Raw genomic sequence first — 26887 nt, forward strand, 5'->3', positions numbered from 1 at the left:
GCTGGAACCACCATTGTCTGCACATGGACTCTGACAGCAATGCATCCTTTTTCCTGTTTCCACTGACAACCTGTTCTTCATAGAGCGTCAATAACCTTTTTGACACGTAACCCACATTAGGGCACCCTCCTTCTAGTGACTCCATGACACTAAGAGCTATAAATAAACATGACCTAGAGAAGATGCTATGTATCTCGGGCCCTTGGCTTCCTGTCAGCACCTACCATTCTAAATCTCAGTATCTCTGGTACAGAGCCAAAGGTTTGGCATCTTCAAAGTGGCCAGACCCATCTTAAATGGTACCTAAAAATATGGATTTCATTTGGGTTTCCATGCTTATGCAGCTTTGGAGAAAGTCCCTTGCTTTCTCTCTGATGGTTTGATCACTCCTAAATCTCTGTAGAAGTATGCCCATGTGTTGTCTTTTCCCCAGGACCTGTTCACTCTGCCTACACATTTATTGTTCACTTCACATGTTGACTATTCAAATGTGTCTCCTCCCTCACTTAAGTTAAAAGCCCCTCCAAATCTCAGTCACAGCATTCTGTTTTAATTTTTCAGAGCATTTGTCTCCATACATTTAAGTATCTACTGAACACTGTATCAAACATAGCTAGAAATTGACAAAATATTTGTTAAGTAAGTGAATATGTGCAAGTAACAATGTGAATTTTTGTATTTAAAAAAAAAAAAAGACTGACCTTCCTTTCTTTAAGGAATTTGCCCTTGGTTGTTACATCTCTCTATGCCATTTGGCCAAGACAGTTAATCATAAATATATACTCCCCTCAAATCTGTCAGTACCTTGAAGATAAGTTCATTTTCCTTGATTAAATTAAGCTCTGAGGTTTTTGTGTGTTTTTTTAATAACTCCAGCAGAACCTTTGCCCTCTGCCAAGAAAATTTCCAGCTAAGGATTTAAAAAGCCTTAATCTTTACTAAAATTAGATGATGGCAGTTGCTAAGCTGCCAGCTGTTAATGTGATCCCTACAGTAGTAATACATATATAAGCCTGAATGCTGTGGTCGCTCAGATCTCATAGCTGGCATCTACATGTGTGCATATGGGCAGGTGGCAAGCAGGTTGGCAATTAAGAACAAAATGGGAGGTTTCCTATCCCAGATACGGATACCATGTGGGACCCCACAACAACGTCACTTAATGTGCCCTGTTGAAAGTAATGATGCTCAAGCCAGAAATAACACTCTCCTCGGATTAAAGACTATCTCCCTAAATTCCCAACAAATCTCTTCTGTTTTGAGTTATTACAAGGGGACCGAGTAAAGAATATTAAATGTTTATGATCACTGCACTTCTCATACAGGGATTTTTCAATTTTAATATAGTAAATTATATAAGCTTTGTTCAGTAATACACCAGGAAGCTTATGAGGAAAAATACTTGATCAGAGTAGGTCAGACCTCCATGTTTCTTTGGAAATAATCCCCTGGCTCATTGCTGCAGTACAGAGCAAGTGGATACTGTCAGACTGCATGCAGATGAGAGTGCAGGGAACAGGGCAACCCTGGCTCCTGGAGATGACCTTTCACCAGAGTCATCCTCGTTCCATGTCCTGGTTAGCAAACAGCATATCACAGTTGTTACTACCTGAGTGTGCACTGTAGAGTCCTTGTTGATTCAGCCTTGTTGATTCAGCATGACCTTGTAAAGAGGCAGGTGAGGCTGGAGCTGGGGATTTTAGAGTAAGCAAGTGGACAATGAAGTGTCCATCATGTTATAGAATCGAGTCAGTGACTTGCAACTCGGAAGTCTAGTGTTAATAGTGCGTTACTTATAGAGCCAGTATTTTCCCAAAGCCTAATTGCAGGCTCTCAATTGTTTCGCGGGTCAGGTTTCCTCACTGCCAGGGACCACTCTGCTCACCGTTGGTGTCCTGTTACTCTCACACCTGTACTGTTTGTTTCACTTACGTGCAGTTACCAGAAGGGATTCTTGGTAAAATATAGAACAAAACAAGCCTTTCCATATTTCATCACTTCAGGGCCATATCTTAGAAACAGACTCATCCCTCTCAACTGGAATGTTGGGTTTTTCCCTTTGGTTTCATTAACAAGCCCTTCACTGTTACTTGAGACTTTGTATGTCCTACTGTTAAAGGGTGATTAATATTTGAATCCAGCTGGAAATAGAATGTTTAACATAAACATTTAATAGGATCTGGGCCCATTTCTCAACTTACATGAAAAATAAACATTATCATGACTGTTTTTCATTGTATACCTTCCAGCCTAGTTCTTAAATGATGTAAATTTTCACACTTCTGGTCATGTGTATATATCAAGTCTGGATACTTCAACAGGTAACAATGTCAACATGTAAATAATATTTGTAAAATCCTTTAGAAAGACCACATTTTGCTTTGATAAAGATATAAAACAATATCCTAAAGTGTATAGTACAATCATCCAAGATAATTTCATTAGAAACAGAGCAATGTAGTATTCACACTTAGATGCATATCCACTTTTTTGTCTGTCGATTTATTATTTATTTGTAAGGGCATTCAGTTAGCATCTTCAACACCAAAACCATGTGCTCTTACTTTACCCGTGGAGATAGGGAGAGAGTTAGCCCACATGATGGAAGAAAAGCAAAGAGAGAGGCAGAGAAGCCACTGGGTAAGGAGGCAGAAGACAAAGAGTCTACAGTTCCTGGTGTGCTCACACCTTCCAGTGCTCTACCCTTTATTACTGTGCTTTGTTTCCTGCAGAAGAATTCACCAGCCAAAGTTAACTCACTGTCTTTTTTTGTGGTGTGGTGAATTTTTTGTTGGTGATGGTGGTGATGGTCTTTGGTTTTATTTGTTTTTGAGCTAGGACCTCATTCTTTAACCCAGACTGCCCTTGACCTCACCCTCCCAAATGCTGGGTTTTCTTATGTACTTGAGAAGAAATGAATGACAAAGAGGCAAGACCCTGACTTATGTATTGTTTAATTCACTTTTCTCTCCCAAACCCTTGGTAGTCGTTGATAGTAGCACAATGCTGTCTCACACAATGGCTTGGCCAGACAGTCAGATGAAATTGGCTTCTAATTGGGGAACAGTACTGTGTTAATCTTCAGGGTGAGAATTCTAACATAATGTGATGTAATGGGAGAAACGCCCACCTAGAGTGAAAAGTAGCATCCCAGCCTCAGTATGAGCATCGTCCTCTGGGCAACCCTTAAAAAACAGATGCCCCTCTCCTCTCCATTAACTAGAGTTGCGATCAAAATCTCAAGGGCCAAGTAAGATTACTTCTTGGAGCTACTGTTACAGCAGACTCTGAGTTTGTTTTTGTTTTGTTGAGACAAAGTCATCCAGTTTTGTTCAAGTGGAGTTTGTTTTTGTTTTGTTGAGACAAAGTCATCAGTTTTGTTCAAGTGGGCCTGAAACTAATGGATCCCCTACTTTACCCTCACAAGATTTGGGGTTCTAGGCATACAGCTTGTTTTACGGAGCAAGCATGTGATTTACTTTCAATAAAGCTTGGCTCTCAAGTTAACTCTTTCTTATTTAGTGACCTATTGATCTCTGAATATCCTAGTGCCCAAAATGTATTCTTTTCATACCTCTACTACATAATCAAAATTTGTTCAGTCTTCTATGCTAAAATAATCTTTTATTCATTTAGTCATTTTTTTCCTCATTAGTGCCTTAGTAGAATGCTGATAGCAGTGTCATAAAAATAAGCCTATAAGGGCTGGAGAGATGCCTCAGAGGTTAAGGGCACTGACTGCCCATCCAAAGGTCTTGAGTTCAATTTCCAGCAACCACATGGTAGCTCACAACCATCTATAATGAGATCTGGTGCCCTCTTCTTGTCTGCAGGCGTACCTGCAGGCATAGTGCTGTATAATAATAAATAAATAAATCTTTAAAAAAGAATTATTAAAAAAAATAAGCCTATAATGCTAATAGCCCCAGTCATACTACAAAAGAAATGTATATGTCAGACTCAGTAAAATACATTTTGCTATAGTCCATTACAATTCCCAAAATACTCTTTTTCTAACCTGTTTTTAGTTTTAGTTCACACTACTTTCCTATATTTTAGCTTGTTCCATTGCTCTACATGGTAAAATATATAAAAGTAGTGTGTTTATTACAACATACATATGTTTTTTAAAAGTTAAAAAAATATCTTTTTTCAGGGCTGAAGAGCTAGCTTGGCAATTAAGAGCACTTACTGCTCTTCTAGAGCAATCAGGTTCTGTTTCCAGCACCCACATCTGGGGCCTCATCACAGCTACCTGTAGTCCCAGTTCCAGGGGATGCGGTGCCCTCTCTGGCCTCTTCAGACACTGCATGTATGTGGTGTACATCCATACACTCAGGCACACACATACACAGATATAAAAATGACACAAACACATATGTGCTTTGCTGTGTGGGTGATCACACTTTAACTGTTACTTTACAAGTTTGGTTTCATTCTTTCTCTAAGTTTGTGTTCCCAGAGCCTTCGCAGTGCTGTTGTTTTGACTGCTTGCTTATGAAAAGGACTACAGCTTAGCTCTCCATATATGTCCAGAACACTTGCCTAACCAAGACCTAAAAAAATGACAACATGTATAAGCATGCCAACATGGGTAGGGGAATATTCAAAAGGTTCTACTCCTAGATGATAAGCTATAACAATTAATAGTTACTAAGAAGGAAAATTAGTCTTCTCCAGGAACAAGGATCCTAACTAGTTAGCCAGTCACAGAAGGCCCACCTTAAACATACATGTATATACTACTAAATGAACTCAGCAGGCTGTATTTATACACTGTGATGGGAGGAGTGTAAAACAACTGTAATAATTAAAGAATAAGAGGCTGTGAAGTTGAGAACGACTTAGGGGGACATGGAAGGAGTTAGAAGGAAGACAGGGAGGGAAGCATGGGTGAACACAGTAGATGTGCAATTCTCAGGAACACTTTAAAGCTTACTACCTCCATAGCTCTAACCATGCACAGCCAAGATTTGCTGATTGGATAAAGTAGCTGTGTCACTTCATGCTGGTCATTCCCCAAGCATTTCAAGCAGAATGTTTGGAATTTAAAATCAAATGTCAGATATGACAACCAGAAGAGAATGCGTTTGAGAGTAAACGTTACTTGGTCTGGTGAACTATTTGTGCTACTTGTATTTGAAACAAGATAAGCATGTAGTTTATACTTCCGAATATTACACGTTCAAATATGGTAGAAGAGAACAGTCCCTGAATTTACATAAAATGAATTCCATATGGACGTTGGCAGAGCTTACTGCCACATGCCTCAGAAGTGGCATTATGCATGTTCCGGATTGGCCCCAAGGGGAGTCATTTAGAAGGAACCAGAAGACAAAGAGATGCAGTTAGGAAAGCAATGGGGACCAACATTGAGGGTCTTAGAAGAAGATGTAGGGACTTTATGTTGAGAAATAGAAAGAGGAAGTTTTAAAGATGGACGTAATGTTCTCCTGTACGGGAGTTCAGGTGAAGAAGTGAGTAAAGTGGGCAGGATGACAAGTCTGGAGAACTTCACCAGCGATCGCTGTGTGTTCTGCTCACTAACTGCTGCAGGCATTTCAGGCTCTGTAGAGAAGTCAGATCCACCCCTGCTCTTCACCTCTCTTCACCCACCTCAAGTGGCCTTCAGGTTATTGAGTCCATGATGTGCCAGGGAAGTCCTCTCAGCATAGTTCTAGTCTCCCAAATAAGAGATGGAGATCTGAGGCTTATTGACTGTACGGTCAAAACATCTTTTATTGTGTTACTAATTCACTGTTAAAGCATTGCTTCACTAAATCCCTTAATATCTAATTACAATTTACTTATGCCTAAGATAACTTCGATGTAATTTGCTTTATTTTACATACAGAACCCATCATTGCAATTGTTTTTTCTTGCTGGGATGGGAAGTTGGTATTTGATGTTTCCTTCCCTCTCACAGCCTGCCCTCCCCTCCCCCTCCCCCCCTCTATCTCTGCTTTACAAAGTCTCTGTATTATGCTGAGTAGAAAGATTTTTTTTTAAATCCATTCTTCGGTTGAGGGACACTTAGGTTGTTTCCAAATTCTGGCTATTACAAATAAGACTGCTATGAACATAGTTGAGCATATGTCCTTGTTGTATGGTGGGGCATCTTTTGGGTATATGCCCAGGAGGGTCTTGATGTGGAGCTATTTCCAATTTTCTGAAAAAAAGCACCAGGTTGATTTCCAAAGTGGTTGTACAGGTTTGCACTCTTCCCAGCAATGGAGGAGTGTTCACCTTTCTCCATTCCTCTCCAGCATGTGCTGTCACTTGAGGTTTTTTTTTTAATCTCTGTCATAGCCCCATCTTTCCTCTCCTCCCAATCCCACCATCCTTCCCTCTCCCCTCTCTCCCCTATCCTATTCCTCAGAAAAGGGGAGCCCCCCCTCTTCCTATCCACCCCAGTTCATCAAGTCACATCAGGATGGTGCGTGTCCTCTTCCCTTGTAGACTGGCAAGGCAGTCCTACTAGAGGGAAGTGATAAAAAAAAAAAAAGCTGGCATCAGAGTCCATATCAGAGACAACCCCCCACTCTCTCCCTGCTGCCCTTGAGGACCCACATGAAGCCTGAGCTGCCCATTGCCTACAGCTGTGTATAAGGCCTAGGCACAGTCCATGCAGGGTCCTTGTTTGGTGCTTCAGTGTCAGCAAGCCCCTCTGGGTCCTGGTTAGTTGCATTTGTTGATCTTTGTGTTGTTGGTGGTGGTGGTGGTGGTGGCGGTGGTGGTGGCGGTGGTGGTGGCGGCGGTGGTGGTGGTGGCGGCGGCGGTGGTGGCGGCGGTGGTGGTAGCGGTGGTGGTGGCGGCGGCGGCGGCGGCGGCGGTGGTGATGGCGGTGGCGGTGGTGGTGGTGGTGGTGGTGGTGGCGGCGGCGGCGGCGGCGGCGGTGGTGATGGCGGTGGCGGTGGTGGTGGCGGTGGTGGTGGTGGCGGCGGCGGCGGCGGCGGCGGCGGTGGTGGCGGCGGCGGTGGTGGCGGCAGCGGTGGCGGTCATCTTGTGGAGCTCCTGTCACCCAAGTCTTTTTCTCCTTCCCTCCTCTTTTCCATAAGACTCCCTACGTATTGCCCAGTGTTTGGCTGTGAGTCTCAGCATCTGTTTGAACCACTCCTGGGTGGAACCTCTCAGAGGACAACTCTGCTAGGCTCCTGTCTGCACGCATAATGGAGTATCATTTGATGTCTCTTAAGTATATGTCTAGAAGACAAAAGTCAATGGTGACAAAACATTCCTGGTTAAGGTATTCAAATTGGTAGTGTAGTCTGGTTGTGAGGAAATACTATCAGTTCTTTTTAGAGAAGACCATGGTGGCAAATTTTTACGATTCAATCACTGGGGAGGCTGAGGCAGGAGGATTAGTAAGTTGCCTATCAAGGTATGCTAGGAAAGTAGATCTTTTTTCATAAAGGCATGGGTTGGGGTTGTAATCTGGTGGTTGGGTGTTTGCTTAACCTACTGAAGACCCTGGGTTCATTTGCTGGTGAAATAAGTGCGTATTTTCTTGGCTAACACCTGGAAATCCTGGGTCATATATATTCCACATCTTCTTATAAGCTGAGCTGAACTACAAGAGCAAGTAGGGCACCAAGGACAAAAGCAAATTTAAACTGCTGAGACTTCTGTACGAATCAGGACTGAGCATCTGTGGCAGCTGCAGTGTGGCATTGGCTGACATGCTTGACAGTTGTCCAATCAGAGGAATTTAACATTTAGATCTCAAAGAAAGTAGAAAAAAATATCCAATGAAATGATAAATGAAGAAAATAATCTGCCTGAGGCTTATAAAATTGAATGTGTGCTCAGTGTCTACATGTGTACCAAAATTAGCCTTTAAATTTTCCACTTGTTTGTATTAAATACCTTTTTTTATTCAATATAAGTAAAACATCTATGTTAAGAAACATAGGGCCTATGAAGAGATGCCTCAATTTTTAAAGGCTTATTCTACCTTGCTGAGGGCCTACGTTCAGCTCCTAGCACCCTAGTCAGTGGCTCACAACCATCTATAGCTGCAGTTCCGTGGAAGGTTCCTGATGTCTTCTTCTGGCCTCCACAGGCACCTTCACTCATGTGCACATCACACATGCACACACACACACACACACACACACACACACACACACATACATACATACACACACACACACACACACACACACACACACACACACCTAAAAATAAATGAGAACATTGCATAAAATACCACTGAGCCGGTGATAACCGTAGACGTCTGGTATTAATGACCATGAAGATGTAAGTACTTTACTTAAGCTTGGTAGCATATCCACAGAGAAAGTTATACTAAATAATAGCTTATGATCTAAAATTATGAAACCAAACTGACTATTTTTCATCCTTAAGAAATTCAGCCATAATGCTATCATATACATAAACTGTAGAAAAGTTGTATTCAAGCTATTTTAATTTTAAACAAACTCAGAATTTAATTTACAAAATAATCCCACCACATAAGAACAGAAAACTATAAAAAGCAAGTAAGAGATTTAAATCAGGCATCTCCCGAAGGTGGGTCCTGAACAGCTGAAGTATACAGATGCCAAGATGAGAGCTTTGTGTAAGGGGAGGTTAAACTATAAATTGAAGGAATCTATAATAAAAATCAAGATAAAGTACAATAAAGATTATAATATCTCAAGAAATTAACTACAACTAGAAATGAACAGATGGAGAAAAATGTAAGATATAATTTATTAAAGAATATATAGCAAAGAGTGTAAGTTCCAGGATACTTTTTATAACGCTGAAGGGGAAAAAAAATAAAACAGAAACAGGACCAAAAAAAGCAGTGTTTTAAATGATAATCATTAATAAGATTCTAAATTAATATTGCCAGAAATTATCCAAAGTAAAACACACAGTGTTCTAGCTAGGGTAACATGGCACCCCAGCGGTTTCACAGTGAAACTGTCGTGGATGGAGACAAAGACAAACCTTCTATCGCAATCTTTGTTTATCTATGTGTGGCGCGTGGTACCAGTGAGTACAAATGTAAAGGACCGCCCGCTGGAGCCGGTTCTCTTCTACCATGTGGGCCCCAGGGACCACACTTAAGTCCTGCTCGGCTTAGCAGCAGGCACCTTCCGCTCACCATCTCAGCAGCCACAGAGATGGAGAGAACGTTTAAAAACAGCTGCCGAGAAAGAGGGGAATTGAGTACAAGGAAGTCACAATTGAACTTCAGCATTATTCCAACAGTGGAATAATGTCTACAAAAGGATTACAGAATTGCCAGAGTGCATACTATATAGAAAGCAACCAGGATGCCACTCATGAGTGTGACAAGACATTTTGATATGGAAACGAATTTTACTCAAAAGCTTCCATTAAACGAAGGAACTAAATTCAAAATGAATACAGGAAATTGAAGAAAATTAAATGAGAGCAAGAAAATTAAGCAGGAAATATGTTGTTAGTATTATACAAATATATTGATAAAATACAAATTAATATTTAATGTATTGGTTATATATTTTAACAGTGAAGTATCCTGTTGCTAAATGCTAACATTCTAATAGCAGCAGCATGAGGTGGGAGTAAAGGTGTCCTGAGAAGGTAGTGATTGGGAGTAAAGCAGCCAGTTTGCTGTAATCAAGACCAGCTTAACCTGCGACAAGGACAAACTAATACTGCGGAGTTCTCGCACGACTACAGATGGGATGTGTACCTCCTACCGCGCTGTAGAAACGTGAAGATCGCTTTGCCGTTCATGTTTAATTAAGGACTAAACGCAAAGCTATACACGGATCTGTGCATATACAGAAAGATTGACTATAAAGTATCATCATGGGTGGTTGGTTGGTTGGTTGGTTTTTTTTTATTTCCAACATAAATGTGCATGGCAGGAAGTCACTGACTTGGGAAACGCCGGGTCACCGTCCTTACCATATGAGCTCTAACTGCCAGCAGACCTGCGAAATGCACTCCAGTCTCAGAGCTGGGGTTTGAGAAATGCGAAAATCAAAACATTACACGGAAATTACATGTATTTGCTTGGAGGAAAGTCTGGATAAAGAAACTATTTCTTTTCTTTTCTTTACTCTGAACAGGTTAGCCAGTACACCTTTGCTATGTGCAGTTATAGAGAAAAAAAGTCTGAACCACAGGAACTAATGCAACTTGAAGGATACACTGTGGACTACACAGACCCTCACACAGGTAATTCTCTAAGTCAGCCACCTTTCCAGCCCTGGGTGCATGTCTACAACTCTGTACACAGCCATGTTTGTTCCCCACTTTAAACTATCCTTAATGAATAGAGGGCGTATTTGGAGCTCATGTAACTCCTGGAGAAGGACTTTACGGTTTAAATTATGTCTTTTACCATCATCTGCTTCTCTGTTATTTTCATACAATGATGTAATACTTAAATTTTACTGATAGAAAAATTAAACAAAATATAGCAATGCATACAGAAACTTCACTGGGAAGCAAAATTACAAAACAATTAGAGAATAGCAAATAAAAGATAGATAGATAGATAGATAGATAGATAGATAGAAAGATAGATAGATAGATGATAGATGATAGATGTTTGAGATAGAGTCTGTATAGCCCTGACTACCCTGGAACTCACTGTGCAGATCAGGCTGGCCTCAAACTCAGAGATCTGCATCCCTCTGCCTCCCAATTAAAGGTCTGCGCACCATGCCAACATATACTCTAATTTTCTTCACAAAAATCACATTCTTACCATTTCTGTCTCTCCAAATATATTAAAGCAGTTTGAACATCACATGATAAAAAATCTGAAATTCAAAATCTAAAACATTTTATGAATTCTCACATGATACCACAGCGAGAAAATTCTACCTCTGACCTTATTTGACAAGTTGTAGTCCATGGACAATAAGAATATTACCAGGGAGACTACTGGTCCTGGTGGGCCTGACCAAAGATCCTACCTGAGCCACCACAAGGTCACTTGTTACTATAATACATACATTTCAATAAACATCTCGATGGTGAGAAGTGGGTAGGAAAGGTAAGAGAAAAAAAAAAAAGAATATTACATAGACATCACCTTCAGACTGTGGGTATAAGTGTATATGAAGTTGGGTGAAATTGGTGTCTTTAATTAAGACTGAAGCCTCAGCCTTAAGATAACTTATTATTCATAATGATTCCAAGTCCAAACTTCAAATGCTCAAGCATTCCAAGGTTTGGATCCTCAAGCTCTGGTGACTTAAAGTCCTCAGCAGATGAAGATGATAAGTAAATAAATCTATAGATGAATGGTAATAAAATTAATCAGCAACATTAAGACTTGGATAACTTTCAAAATTAACATGCAGAGAACAGGTCAAGATTGGTGGTCCTATTCATTAATTGTTCGCTTACAAATACAGCTGGGGTATCACCTTTGCTTTGCCTGTGGTTTTTATTTCTTCTAAACTCATAGTCCGCTTACATGCAGAAAGGTAAATATACCAACACAAAGCTTTTCTTTCTGCAGCACCAAATACCTGATTTCACCATGAGTTTCTACTTGGTATGTTTGTTGTCCCGAGTGGACCTCTCTTCTCAGGAACTGATTTGTCTCCCTAAAAGCTGAATGTGGAGTTGTTTTCGCTGTGTCTCTTTTAAGTTGTGGACTGGGGATGTGATTGTCAGATAAGATCAATTGAAGCACTGAGCTCCTAGGAATGAGGCTAAGTAAATAGGAATAGGTATGTCAGCTGTGTAAGTTGTAACGGTGTCTCTCTTCCTCCACAGGCCTTCAGGGCGGCCGGGTGTTTTTCAATGCAGTTAAAGAAGGAGATACCGTAATATTTGCTAGCGATGATGAACAGGACAGAGTACTGTGGGTACAAGCCATGTACAGGGCCACAGGTCAGTCCTACAAACCAGTTCCTGCAGTTCAAAGCCAGAAGCTGAACCCTAAAGGAGGAAGTCTCCACGCAGATGCTCAGCTTTGTAAGTTTTGTGAAAGTTAATTTGATTATCAAATAATAACCTTAATAAATACAAAATTGAGGCAATTCTTCAATATTACAGCTTGTATTATTAATTAACTAATTAAATACAAATAGTTCCTATTAGTCGTAGAATTCATTACTTTTCACATAAACCTTCAGTGATTTCTATGTGTTGATGGACTAAGCTGCTATATTAGGAATTATTCCATACTTGTATGTGCATGCAGTAGCATTGGTTTGAAAAAGAGGCGTGAATCTGAAGGAGAGCATGGAGGTTTTGGAGTGACGAAGGGGAAGAGAGAAATGAGTTATAATGTCGAAAATATTTTTGTTATTTCTTCAAATCTTCCAAAAAGAGACTTAACTTTGTTTTTGTATCATTAGCTAAAGTTTCTTGTTAGAAGGGGGGAAAATATTGTAAAATCAAATTTGGTTAGGTTCCTGGCAGACTAACGTTGAAGAATCGCTCTGTGCATTTGTTTTTGGTTACATGCAAGGATGATCGGGGTGTTGTAGAATAATAAGAGGAACATATAATCAAAGAATAACAGAAAGCAGCTTCTGCAAATGTTTTAATGTCACACCAGTTTCTGTATGCTGATTTAACACAGTAGGACCTGGTATATCTTTCATGTTGGTTTGATAGTGGTTAACTGTGAGCTGTGCGGTAGTAACGGAGCAGTTTCCAACACACTTCCAATACTCCCTGGACCAAATGCTTTATCCATTACAAAACTTCCCTTATTTCTACATAAATCAGCTTGTCTTTAAGCTCAAGTTGTGGCTTTTTACTGTCAAGATTCTTCTCTGGAATAGTAACATCTTGACATGCATTATTTTCCTCTTTTCCTTTTCATGCATCGAATAATTACCCTCTTCGTCTGCGACACTCTTAAGTACGTTATATCTGAGCATCTTTAGAGCTGTGCAGGCCAGACAATTAAAGATGGAATTTGTGTCTTCATCTCAACTCCTCTGACACCTGTGAAAACCTTGCTTCATATTTTAGCAGCCCACAGTGCTGCACAGACATTTGTTGAGAATTCTCTGAGAGCACTGTGGAGTGCGGAGAACTCGTTCAGGAGGCTTGTACAGGCATTTCTGTCTCAGCCTGACCACATCAATGGCAGCTTTGCTACTGAAAATGTCAGGTTAGAAATGACGCCATGGGCTGTCACGTTGAGCCATCAGATGCAAGGCTCCATCAGCATGGGCACACACACTCACTGCCCCCCCCCAACCCACACACCAGAATGCATTCCTTCCTCTGTGTTATTTTCTTCCTTTAATTGGAAATCGTCCTTGAATTGTTTTGCTCCCTATCAGCGATCTGCACTCTTGTTTGTTCTAACTTAGCTTCTCAGTAGGCATAACTCAGTACTTAGGACTTGAGGTCTTTACAAATATGAACTTTCTTGGTCTTCTTTCAAATCCACGTTTGATATGTGAGAAGTCAGTGCCCCATAAACAATATCACAGCCTTAGTTTTCTTGTTTCCTCTTAGCTCTGTGTTTGAAATTCTCATTTCTGGCTTCATGCGTGCACCTCATCCCATTCCTCTTGTGTTTACTTTGTACTAATGGAGTGCGTCTCCATCTTTGCACCTACTGTCATGGTAACTTTATATGTTTCCTGCTTACTTTTATACAGAAACAGACCTACAGTGCATCCAAACTCTTAACTGAGTAATGCTTGTTTCAGCTACTCCTGTGAAATAGATCTGCGTTTACTCAAAATCCCCACACCCATTTTAGTATTAGCCTCTCATCTGTAGAGTTCTCTTTTATCCTTAGCTAGGCTAATTCCTAAAAATGTCATGCTTAGATTACTATTGTCTCATTTTTTTCTAGTTAGTCAATGTCCATATGTGGAGATATTTCTTTTTACTTTGGAGCTAGCATGATTTTTCATTTTAATTAATATGCATTGATTATGTGCAATGATGAGTTTCATTAGAGCATCTTCACACGTGTACATAGTGTATTTTTATCTTTTTCAGCTTTCATTACTCTCTCTTGCTCCCCCCCTCACCCCGGCACTTCCACCGATACCTTTCCTGTTACCAACTAGTCTCCTTTGTACGCTCATGGGTTTTTTTACTTTTGTCTTTTCTTGTTTATTTTTGTGTGTGATGCGTTGTGGTTTTTAAGATTTCTAACAACGTCCTGGGTGAGGGTGAGGAGATGTTTAAAAGTGTGAGCTCCTTCCTGGTGACTACACATTGAAGAAAATATATCTTCCTATGAGCTGTCCGTACCTAGGGAGGACCGGGGCCTTGTGTGCCTCTGAACGCAGCATTCCAGCTTACTCTCCTCCTTACTTTCCTCTCTTTCCCTCTGAGATGGCTTTCACTCCCTCATCCCTAGCATCCTCAGGGCTTGAGAAGGAGTAAACTAGTTCTTCTGCATAAGGCTGAACAGTTAGCAGTCCCTCACGTTCCGCGTCGTATCACGTACGTGTCTCTGCAGTTATTCTGTCCCTTGCTGGAAAGGGGAACTTTTTTTTGGCCAAAGCTTATGACAGCTCTAATCCAGACACATGAACATGGTTACTGGGAAGCCCATCATTGTCCATCTAACAAAATAGAAGCAGTAGTAGCTTCTCCACTGTGGCCTTTGACCTCCTCAGCCATGGGTTTTAACCAGGCTTGCAGTGCCGGAGGTGAAGCAACTTCCAGGGAATGGCTTCAGATCCAGTCAGAAAGCAGGTGCTTCCTCCCAGTTCGCCACCATTGCTGCACAGGGCCTTTCTCTGCCTGGCCCATCAGTACCAAGCACAGAGGGTGCACAACTGAGTAAAACTCTTACTGAAAATATTCCCTCCTTTCCCGCCCCCCCCCCCCAACGAGTCTGTGTAGTGTATCTGGACATTGTGAGAGCTAGTTAGTAGGAAGAAAGTTTCTGTCTTCTTTATAGCATGATTTCTGTATGTCTTGCAATCAAAGCATATGGTGTCTTTAGTAATAGAGTCTTGCCATCTACGTCTTGTAAAAAACCTTCAGACATAGTACATATCTGAATTGTTTGAGGGGGACCTCTGAAGACTCTAGCTAAAAACTTCTATGTAACCCACCCCTGGCACTGAGATTTTCATTAATCTGTGGCTTCTCTTTGGGTGTTATTCTTTTGTTTTGTTTTTTTCATTTACTGTTCATTTATCTTCTTTGTTAGTTGACATCTAAAATATTTTGTTTGGATTATTTTCTTATTATTTAATTTTAAGAGATCTTTATATATTTTGGATACAAGATATTTATTAACTATGTCTCTTGACTAATATTTTCTCATCTGTGGTTTGTTCTACAAAAAGAAATCTTTGTTTTCTCTTGTATTGGGGTTTTGATTCATTTCTGTTTTCCTTTTTCTTTTTTATTATAACTTATTCCTATATATCAGATCGTTACCCCTCACTGGTATCTTCCCATTCATACCCTCCCTCCCTCTTCTGTCCTATTCCCTTCCCCTAGGCCTCTGACAAGTGATGCCCTTCCCCCCTCCAACCCTGCCATGTGATCACAGCCCATCAGGTCTCATCTACCATAAATCTGTTTTTTTATTTAATTAATTTATTCAGATTACAACTCAGTTGTTATCCCACCACTTGTATCCTCCCGTTCCTCCCTCTCTCCCGCTAGTTCCTTTCAAAAGAAATATATTTCAATTTTGATCAAGTTCATTTTCTTTGTTGCTGTTGGTTGCCTTTCACTTTTAAGATAATATATGATGTGAAAATAAGAAATAAAAGAGCAGGGTTGGGGTGCCTGTATCATGTCAAAACTCTCAAAGGCCATATTCTTTCTGCATCAACACCTTGGATGCTGGGATTAGAGAGCTGTTTTCTCATTTCTTTTTTTTTTTAAGGTTTTTTAAAATTTTATTAAATTATTCATATTACATCTCAAATGTTATCCCATCCCTTGTATCCTCCCATTCCTCCCTCCCTCCCATTTTCCCCTTACTCCCCTCCCCTATGACTGTGACTGAGGGGGACCTCCTCCCCCTGTGTATGCTCATAGGGTATCAAGTCTCTTCTTGGTAGCCTGTTATCCTTCCTCTGAGTGCCACCAGGTCTCCCCATCCAGGGGATGTGGTCAAATATGGGGCACCAGAAATAAATATACATGTCTTAGTTACCTTTCTGCTGCTATACTAAAATACCCAGGTGAAAGAAACTTAAGAAAGAAAGGGGGAGGGAGAGGGGACTGGCTCACAGTTTAAGATACACTCCTCCGTTGTGCTGAGAACTCAGAGAGCAGGAACCAGAAGCAGCCATTCTCATGCCGTGTACAGTCAGGAAGAAGAGAGCAGTGAGCACCTGTGCTCCGCTCACTTCCTGTTCTCCCTGTCATCCAGGGTCACACCCTAGGGGATAGCACCACCCACGGAGGGCAGGCCCTCCCACCTCAGTTACCTTAGTTATGAATAAGAAATCTTCACCTAAAACAATATTTAAAATGTTTATCCTGTACCTACAAATAATATAATTTACCTTTTACATGTTGCATCTATTTTGTCTCAATTGCTTGACTCATTGGTGTACACATCAGTGTTTATGGAATTATATAGGCATTTGGTGAGTCGAAAAGGCCGCCTTTGGACATTTGTCAACATCAATTGACTGCATATTGATATATCTCTAGACTCTCCTCTTTTTTTTTTCTTTTAATGGGGTTCGTTTGCTATATTTTTATTGAAGTTTACTAGAGCTTTAGAACCCTGGAAGACACTACTTTTTATCTTGCTATGAAAAGCTTTGGTTATTAATTCTCTTAGCTTTCTTATAAGCAGAGTAGGGAAAAATGGCTTAATACTTTAACGACTGTGCTGTGCTTTCTTCCAGCTTCTATTTGTTGTCACATTGTCTGCCTACCTGTGTCTTTTTCCCTCCAGCTTCTTAAAAATTTCCTCATCAGTTATTTCTTAGACAATTTAATTACTATGTTTCTTTAGTTTTGTCATGAAAACATTCTAAAGCTTTACTGAGAGAAAAAGGGTTTGATTTTCTTTTTTTTAGGATTTAGGTTTTGCTAGGGAGAATGAAGTTGTGTTTACTGGATTAATTTTCTCTGTTTCTTGACCACAATCCTCCTTAATAGTCCTTATATTTTGGCTGCCAAGATAAAAACCAGCATTCCAGCAGCAGTGTGAGGTTTGGGCACCACCTCTGGAATTCCCATAGAATAATAACACACACGCACACGCACACGCACACACACACACACACACACACACACACACACCCTCCCTTCAAATAGTTTCTACAACCCCAAACGCTGAGTAGCAGCAGTTCCCACGTCGAAGTCACTCCTGTACACTCTAACTCTGCTGCCTGGAACGCAGGCCAACAATCAAAGCAGACCTCTTGTTTTCATCTGTTTTCAATAAATAAATAACTTAAAGGAGATGCAGAGGGGAGATGGGTACATTTCCATCTCATCAGAGAGAGAGCCCCAACTTCCATAAGCTTTTCCTCAGTCTCTCACTGCCTTCCCTGGCTCCACACTGGTCCTTTCTTCTCTTTTTCTAGTCATCTATTAGACTAACTTTTATAGTCACTAATAAAAATAAATAATATAAAGTCAAAATGGCTCGTCATATAACAGAATGTAAAATCTTCTCTCGCTTCTCTGTTTATTTCTTTGCTGACCTGTAGTTGGTAGAGGTAAGCTTCTTTTCTTTCATTCCTTTTCTTTCCTTTCTTTCTGCTTAAATATATTATAATTTTTGTACTGTTAAGAACTAAGAAGATTATCATCTTTTATTTTACAGTGTTAGCCTACAACTTTCTAGCCTAATTTCAGAAACTTTCCCTTAGCCCTAACATTCATATTTAAGTTTATTTACCACAGCAGAAGAGTAGAAACAATCTAATATCTTTTATTCATGCAGACATAAAAATAATGTAAGTATATGCAAAAATGGCCAGAATGTGTACACAGTGTCATTTTCACTGTGTTAGTAACCTGCTTGTAACATGAGCAAGTAGACATTCTTTTTTCTAAAACATTGAATTGAGGGACCAGTTATTTTCCATCTTTTTGTGTGTGTGTGTGGTTTTTCAAGACAGGGTCTCTCTGTGTTAGCCTTGGCTGTCCTGGGTTCACTTTGTAGACTAGGCTGGCTTTGAACTCACAGTGATCCGCCTGCCTCTGCCTCCCAAGTGCTGAGATTAAAGGTGTGTGCCACCACTGCCTGGCTCTTACTTTCCTCTTTTAATGTTCTCCATTTTATTTAGCCTGTATATTTTTTATTTATTTTTAAAGCTTTTTTAAAAACTAAGCATTATGAATGTTTAAGGATGGTCAAAGTGATGTTTATAAAATTTAGGTTAGTAGACCACCTTATCTTTTTACAGTCGCAACAATAATGCAGATTTATAGATTCCTCCAACAGATAAGTCTATCTTAACTTTTTTCTCTAAATTGAAGATATATAGAAACCCTTGGGGCAGAAGGGGAGAAAATGGGTGGGATGTGCTGCTAAATACATTTTCCATCTCCAGTGCAGTAAGCTGCCTTTGTCAGATGAGCAGAATTTTTAAAACTTTCCTTGTTTGCTGTTTCAATCCAAAAGCACCTCACTTTCCGTTTTCTCTTAATTACATATGTAACTTGATACATTTTTTTTCTTGGTGCCACATAACCAAGTAGTTAACCTCCAATAATAAATGTCAAATGTGAACCAGGGGGCTGGAGAGATGGTTCAGCAGCTGACAGCACTTACTCTTCTGTTACAGCATCCAGGTTTGGTTCCGAGCAGCCATGCCAGGAAGCTCGCAACCACCTGGAACCCCAGCCCCAGGGAATCTGACCCACAAACCACTTGCACATATATTACATGATTACAAGTAAAATGTCGGGGGGTTTTTTTGTTTTGTTTTGTTTTGTTTGTAAACACAAGCCAGAAAACCTGCCATCTATTTTATGTGCCTAATATTTTTTAAATCCTTAATTTTATGAACTTGCTTTTCTTGTTGTTAATATGTTGCTGTGTTAACAACACCTGACTTTCCTCATTTTCATGTTAAATGGCACACTGAGTAGGTAAAGCATTTGTTTATTTTATCTTGAATATATTTGTTCACCTTGCTGTTTTATAATCCTCGGTCTACCTGTGTCAATTAAAACGTCTACTTTGTGGAAAATATTTCATACTGCTTACTACAGAATATAAGGCACATAAATCTGCATGTCAGTTTTAACTAACATGACAAAAAGAAGCTAATAAATCATTTCATCAATAATTGATATATGAATAAACTCCTAAATGAGGTTTGATATTAACTGTTACTCTAGTCTTAGGCAAAACCTACATATATAAGAGAATAACAGGCAAACCAGACTTAACAGCATATAAATTTGAAACATTGTACTCTACCTAGTGGAGGTTACATATGTGATACATGACAGTGCCAACTCTTAAGGCCACTTGTAACTTCCTATAAGTTATTAAGCTATATAAGGGTATGAACTAAGTAAAACTTATAGACAGGTTTCTGTAAAGTAAATGGAGCTATAGGCAAACCCCTTAAGACTATGGTAGTTTTAATCATAGGCAAATGAATTATATTTCAAAAGTTTCATCTGCTCTTAGGCAGCTCCGTGTTTTACAGAGGAGACATGGTCTCAGCTAGAGATCACTGCTCTTAGTCATTTGCTGCTGAGTCCAGACACCTTGGTAAACTTCCAGTTCAGCCAGCCCCTTCTGTCTTCACACCTTTCCCCTTGTGTGCCCACAATAAACACCACACCAGGAACCGCAGAACATCGTCACTATCCAGCGCAAACAGAACATGGTTGTTCCAGTGCACATTCTGAACTCTGGGGATTGTAGGTCCGTAGGCTCACAGAGCTGGTTGGGATCGGTGCCCACCCAGCATAACGCCTCCCTCTCAGCAGAGAGCTCTGCCAGGTCCTTGGTGGTCCTCCTGTCTTTGCTGCATTAGTTCCTTTCAAGTCAGTGTTAGCTGTATAAGTTGAAACTGTTGGGTCCTATTTTTTTCCTTGAATCCACACAACAATTATCTTAATGAAATACTCAAATTTTCAGGTTCCACCTGAAAAAAAAACCACCATAACTTCTTAAATTTCTAGCAAACAGCAGTATTGCTCAATTTGGATTTTATCCCATCCACTGTTAGCAATCCTGGTGACAATACCACTGAAAGATGTTAAAGCACACGTATCCAATTGTTACCATAGAAACTCCACCAGCACCCTCAGTTACCAGGTGCCACATCTGTAGTTAGTCTATAGTTTAGTCATCACAACTTATGACACTATTGCAATGCGTCATTTAAGATCATTGCTTGCTGGCATGTTTTGACAATTTTCTTAAACTGTTTCAGAAGACAAAACTGAAATTTGGTGGTATCATATCAGAGAACATTTGGCTAGAACTATGGATATATTTTCATTTTTTAAAAATTCAGATAATCTTGTCTTACAGTAAACCTTAATTTAATTAATTTAAGACACAGTTTTAAGCAATAGGCTTTGGCTGTACCAGATGATTAGGGACACATTTTCTAGTTGATTTAGATGTCTTAATTGTGTCCTTTAAGAGTAAAATGTAGATTATTTATGCCAAAGGAAACTACATGAAAATATATTCTTGTGAACATAAGAAATTAGACAATATCATAGTAAATGTTCTGTTTCAGTTTATGAGGGGAAATGTGAATGAAGAAGTGTAGAGATACAGTCAAAAGATAAAAAGTAACAGATTTGTAGGGGATAGGTTTCACAAAAAATACAGTTAAGACTTCATTGCACTGACTGGTTTTGTTAAATAAATAGAGTGTGGCTGCATTTTTTTTTCAGACATTATCTTGCCAAGTGACCTGTCTGCCTTACTTTGCTCACTGTTTTATTATCTTTATGTATCTGTGACATTATAGTATAACATATAAAATGAAATTCATGTTTTTTAAAATATGAGTATTTAATAGCATGCTTATTACACCATTCCTTGTACATTGAAGTGTGCTATATGCACCCAGATACATTGCTATTCTTTATTTAAAATAAAGACTGATGAACTAAACAGCCTTTAGTTTAATTTTTTGAATGAAAAAAAAAGCTAAAAATATTAATGACACAAGGAGGGGTCCAAATTTTCTTGACGTTTACGTCCAGTGCTTCACGAGTTCGTGGAAGTCAATGGTGGCGTAACTTTACATACAGTGTTTCGTATTGTGCTTGCCTGGCCCAGAAGGAGGAGAGGTAATGGTCCTTTAAAAATGGGTTTCATAAAACTATAGCCGTGAGGGACTCCAGGCTGTGGCTGGGTTTTGATGGCGATGGTTGTTTTATTTGTTGGGTAGCAAGCATGTGCCATACCAAATGTATGACGTTCAGAGAACAATTTGAGGCAGTCAGTTCTCTCCTTCCATTGTGTAGGTCCATCAGTTGCAGTTAACAAACTGGGCAGCAAGTTCATTTACCTACTTAGGTAAACGTCTCACCAGCCCTTGTCTCATTTTTTAAAAATGTTTATTATAATTTATTCACATTCATCCCAGTTATTATCCTCAATCTTATCTTCCTGTTCCTACCCTCCCTCCCTCTTCTGCTCTCTTCCCCTCCCCTAGACCTCTGACAGGTGGACCCTCCTCCCCTACCATCTGACCACAGCCATCCATTCTCATCTGGATAGCCTGCGTCCCCTTCCTCTGTGTTCCCACATGGCCTCTCAGCCAAGGGGTAGTGATCAGGTCACAGGCACCAGAGTTCGTGTCAGAGGCAGCCCCACGCTCTTTTTTACCTTAAAATTTTAGTGGGTTTGTTTGCCTGTATTTCCTGAGTTGTAAGAGAATACTCCATTGTGAGCTAATATTTAAGAATATAATATTATCACTAATCTAAATGTTGAAAAATAATTTTCCACTCATGTGTGCTTTGTCACATTAGTAAAAACTATTTAAAGTTGTAGCTCATTAAATATTGTTTTATCGGTTCAAAAAGTATTTAAAAATAAAAGTTAACTGTAGACTCATTTTTAGAAGCATATTTTAAGACTATTTTTCTATTGTTATAAAAAATGATTCTTAGTTGGGCCTGGTGGCATACGCCTCTGATCCCAGCACTCAGGAAGGCAGAGGCGGGTGGGCTGTAGGTGTAGTAAGAGGGATGAATACCCATAGAACATGTGTCACGTGTAGAATGTGCAGGACAACTTTTGGATCACTCTGAGTTTGAAGCCTCACAATAGTCTATAAAGCGAGTTCAGAACAGCAAAGGGTCCACAGAGAAACCTTGTCTCAAAAAACAGCAACAAAACCAAAAAGATTCCTTAAACCTTTTTCATAAAATAAGAATTATGGACCACCTCCCCTTGGTCGGGAGGCCTAGTGGCACTCAGAGAAAGAATAAGCAGGCTACCAAGATGAGACCTGATAGCCTGTGACCATATAGTGGGATATGAGGTCCCCCTTGGTCATAGACCTAGGGAAGGGAATAGGGTAAAAGAGGGAGGGAGAGAGGAACGGGAGGATGCAAGTGAGGGGATAACAATTTAGTTGTAATCTGAATACGTTAATTAAATAAAAATAAAAATTAAAATTAAATAAATAATAAAATAAAAAAGAATTATGAAGGTTTTTCCCCCTCTGAAATGTAATACATATCCTGGTCTCCACAGATGAACCATTAATGGTCGTTATTTTTAACTGCTTCTTATGACCTCTGCTGGAAGAAATAATGAATAAAAATCAGCAGCTATTTTATAAAAAAATAATCATCTCACAAAGGTGACACTAGGCACATTTTTACTTAGAACTGAAGATGCTAAAATAGATCTGTTCCTTCAGCTGTAAAATGCATGTTTCGCCTTTCTTGGTGTTCTGCCTCCTACTCATTTGATGCTGTTTCATATTATTATAAAGTTGAACTGTCTTATTTCTCAGTCCAAGGGGGAAAAAGTTTACTGTTCATCCATGTAATGATGACGATGATGATGATGGGGGGAGGAGGGTGTGCTTTCTGTTTGTTGGGTCGCAAGCATGTGCACAGCATTCAGAGTACAATTTGAGGCGCTCAGTTCTCTCCTTCCAGTATGTAGGTCCTGGGTATAATACTTATTATGTGATATATTTCATCCACATAATCATGGGTGATCATTAAGTGTAAAAGAACAAAGTGTGCAAAGATGACCGTCGGCATACCTAATATCATTAATGCACATTGTCTTCCATGTTTTATTGCTGTATTCTCTTTTTGATGTTTTGTGGACATGAGATATACATTAGTTTTTGTGTCTTTTTTTAAAATGTGGTTCTCCAGACCCTTCCGCTTGAATTATATAGTTCTTCCATCCACAAGTATGGCTGAAAGTTGAACTTGACATGGATCAATATGATCTGGGCTAAATATCTAAATGTGACTGATTATGTTAGCATCATGTCCACAGATCAATATTGAGTTTCATTATGAGCCTGACTCTATAATTGGGCTTAATCAATAAACTTTTGTCTCTTTTCCTTTGCACTTTTCGGATTCTACCAGATAGGTTTTAGAAACTACACTTAGCTTGCATTTAGTACTCTTTTCCTGTGATGACCAAAAAGGGATTTATATATGAATTTTAAGGAACAATGAGCATCACGTTTCTAACTGTAGGAGAGTCTACTTCAGTCCTGATAGCTGACGGCTTGGTCAGAGCTAATGTAGTAACACCCCAAGCCCCTCTTGGGAAGTGTGGGGGCTTTTTCTGTCTATATTTAGTAAATCACATTGACAAAACATACCATTAACGAAAGCAATCATAAAAGCTTGCCTTTTGATAAACCCGCAGGGTCCGCGGGCGTTAAAAGATGCAGTCTGTGAAGAGCAATGAATTTGAACCTTTGGTTGAAGTGCCATTTGGGACGAGGCGCATTGTCTGCATCTCTGCACAGGCACGATGCTCCCTTTTTCATGTCTTGTAAACTTGAAGCTTGAGAGCGTTCAATGCCATTTCTGCATTAGAGTTGGTCCCGTTAAAAGCCCTATACAAAAAGCAGACTGGAAGTGATCCAACTAAAGCTGCCACGCTGAACTCTGGCCTAGTTTGCCACTTGGAAAGCGGCTTCAGGCCACCACTGCTGCGTCCTTTATGAACGGGCCTGGGTTGTTTGGGGGTTACTTCATTTTGCAAGCATGTTCTTAAAATACATCCATTTTTTTTCTCTTTTTTTCCCCCACCTTCTTTTTGGACAGGATCTTACTATACAACCAGGGCTGGTCTGGACTTTATGTAGATTAGGGTGGCCTCAAAATGAGGGAACTCCACCAGTATCTGCCTCCAAATTGCTGGGATTAAAAGTGTGTGCCACCAAGTTTAGCCCAGTTTTCCTTAAATTTGGGAAATGAGATTTTTCTTTTAGAAGCAACTTTGAATCAAAATTAGATTTTGAAAAGAAAAAGAAATTAGATTTTGAGCCCGTGCAATGATTCAACAGGTGAAGGCATTTGCAACCAAACCTGATGCCCTGAGTTTAACCCTTGAAACCCACATGGTAGCAGAACCAAAAGAGCCAACTCCTGCAGGTTGCTCTCTGTCCCCTATGTGTGCATTATGGGATGCATACACTTACACACATAATAAATGCATGCAACTAAAAGTTTGTCCTTGAATATATGCATTCTAAATAGCTTGTGGATTTTTCACCTATCATTTTGGGGCATCAGATTTTGCAATTTATATTTATATCATGTATTCTTTGCATCATAAAAATACATTAAAACTAGACCCCCTGTTCAGATAGAGCCAATGAACAGCTCATTCTCCATAGTTGTACGGGGAGCGGGGACTGCCTCTGACTGAACTCTTGGTAGCCCCTGATTTGAACACTTCTCCTTGGTGGGGAGGCCCAGTGGGCACACAGAGGAAGGGGATGCAGGCTATCCAGATGAGACCTGATAGGCTGTGGTCAGACGGTAGGGGAGGAGGTCCCCTTCTGTCCAAGGTCTACGGAGGGAAATAGGGTGGAGGAGGCTGGGAACTGGAAGATACCAGAGAAGGGATAATAATCCAAATGTAATCTCAATAAATTATAACAAATTAAAAATTTTAAAAGTCAAGAAAAAGAAGAAAAATGTGTTAAAGAGTGACCTTCTGTTATCCTGAGGTCTGACTTTTGTGTTCCTTATAAACAATATTGCTGATTATTAAAGCAGAAATGTAAATGTGCTATATGTGACCTTTTGAATTTTCAGATGCAGACCGTTTTCAGAAACATGGGATGGATGAGTTTATTTCTGCTAGTCCTTGCAAGCTTGACCATGCCTTCCTCTTCAGAATTCTCCAGAGACAGACTTTGGATCACAGACTCAATGATTCGTATTCCTGTCTGGTGGGTATAAATCTGTCTCTCTGGTCACCTATGGGTTAGAGTAAAGAATGTTAGACAGTGAGAAATAGTTGCTGTAAAGCACCATTTTATTCCTGACTCATTTAATCACTGTAGTTGGGGTTAGGGATAAAGAATTCCAATCGATTGCTTCTCAATTTGAAAATTATACACTCGAAGACCACTGCTGTGCCACTCAATAGACGGGAGAATAGAGTGGAGTAGATGCTGAACTGCGTTACCGGCGCCCCAAGAGGATGCTAGGTAAGATGAGAATGCCTTACATAAAGATGGAAAACCTCTGCTGTAGGACTCACCAGTACCCGCACAGACTCTAGGCATCAGGCCTTGCTGTCTTGCACTTGTCTCTTTGATTCTTAGGACAGCGTAAGTGACAGGGGAAGAAAAGAGAAAAATTAACATCAGGATGAGAGACAGAGGTGTAGACAGGCAAAGGGGCAGAAGTACAGAGGGACAGAAACAGATGATTTAAGTAGACAACTGCCACCTGGTTTGTGTTGGATGTAGAACAAACTTTTGATGCTATAGTTTATATTTTTCTTAGCGCCACGGAGTCTAGGGGTTAAAGTTACAGGCTAACAGCTGTCTACGTTGGAAATGGCTTTCCTATGACTACTTGACTCTCATGGATACTAAGGATAATAACTTCATAGAAAAACTTATATTCTCTCTGAAGTCAGTTCTCAGATGCTGTATTCTCAAGTCTTTGGAGATACCCAATAGACATGAAGAAATAAATCCTTACACTGACAGTTTTATCAGTTTGTTTATAAGGATAGAGCTGGGTGGTGGCAAACACCTTTAATCCCTGTTCTTGGAAATCAATTTGGCAGGTCTTTGTGAGTTCAAGGTTATCCTGTTCTTTACAGAGAATTCCAGAGTAGGCAAGGCTAAATAGTGAGACTTGGTCTTGAGGGGGGCAAGGGAGGAAGAGAGAGGGAGGGAACAGAGGAAGGTAAAAGAGGAAAGGAAAAAGTGTCTGACAAAAAAAAATGCTGCCATGTGTCTTGTATACAATGACAGGAGGATATGATGAGATTAGGACCAGAGCTTAGAGACAGAACGGGCCTGGTTGTCAGTCAAGACTCACCATATGATTTTCTCTGTGCTCTTCGACAATTCTATTCACGTTTCTGATGCAAGCTAAGTCATAACATGTACCATGTGTGTCCGTTCTAAATATTAGAGACCCAGGGTCTGTAATGTGGCTGGTACTTTCAATGGCTTCCCTGTCTCCACAGTAGAGTGGGGTGATGACCCTTCCCTTCCCTTTCCTTTGTTAATACTTTCTCCTGTCATATCCGTGTCCTCCTCTTCCTCACTCATGTAAGTGAGTTTACCATGATATTTTATGAGTCTGCTCTACCTAGCCCTACGCTCCATCATTAACCGAAACTGGCTATTTGCTCTCTGCCCCACTCTCACAGTCAGCATCTCACTTCAGAAGGAAAAGAAGCCACTGCTGGAAAATGCTAGCTCGCCTATGGTCACAGAAAGGCAGAGTGAGAAAGATACCTCAGGCGCAAGCATGCAAATGCACACGCTGGTAGACTTGCTGGAATTTGCTTTCAGTTTAGGTTATAAAACGCTTCCAG

General features: G+C 40.0%; 1 protein-coding gene across 23 annotated transcripts in view; it reads left to right on the forward strand.

Moving 5' to 3' along the window:
* CADPS2 (calcium dependent secretion activator 2) overlaps positions 1-26887 on the forward strand; it is a 506252-nt gene that overhangs the window by 338300 nt on the left and 141065 nt on the right. For 14 of the 23 annotated variants that reach the window (XM_084784337.1, XM_084784356.1, XM_084784338.1 and 11 more), the window contains exons 10-12: positions 10074-10182; positions 11740-11949; positions 25138-25274. In XM_084784337.1, the coding sequence (XP_084640463.1) occupies positions 10074-10182; positions 11740-11949; positions 25138-25274 (456 nt within the window). The remainder of the gene's footprint in view (positions 1-10073; positions 10183-11739; positions 11950-25137; positions 25275-26887) is intronic. The other 9 variants (XM_084784348.1, XM_084784355.1, XM_084784358.1 and 6 more) reach the window with 1 other exon arrangement.

The sequence above is a fragment of the Acomys minous genome (assembly GCF_964271855.1).
Source record: "Acomys minous genome assembly, chromosome: 6".
In the NCBI taxonomy this organism is placed as follows: Eukaryota; Metazoa; Chordata; class Mammalia; order Rodentia; family Muridae; genus Acomys; species Acomys minous.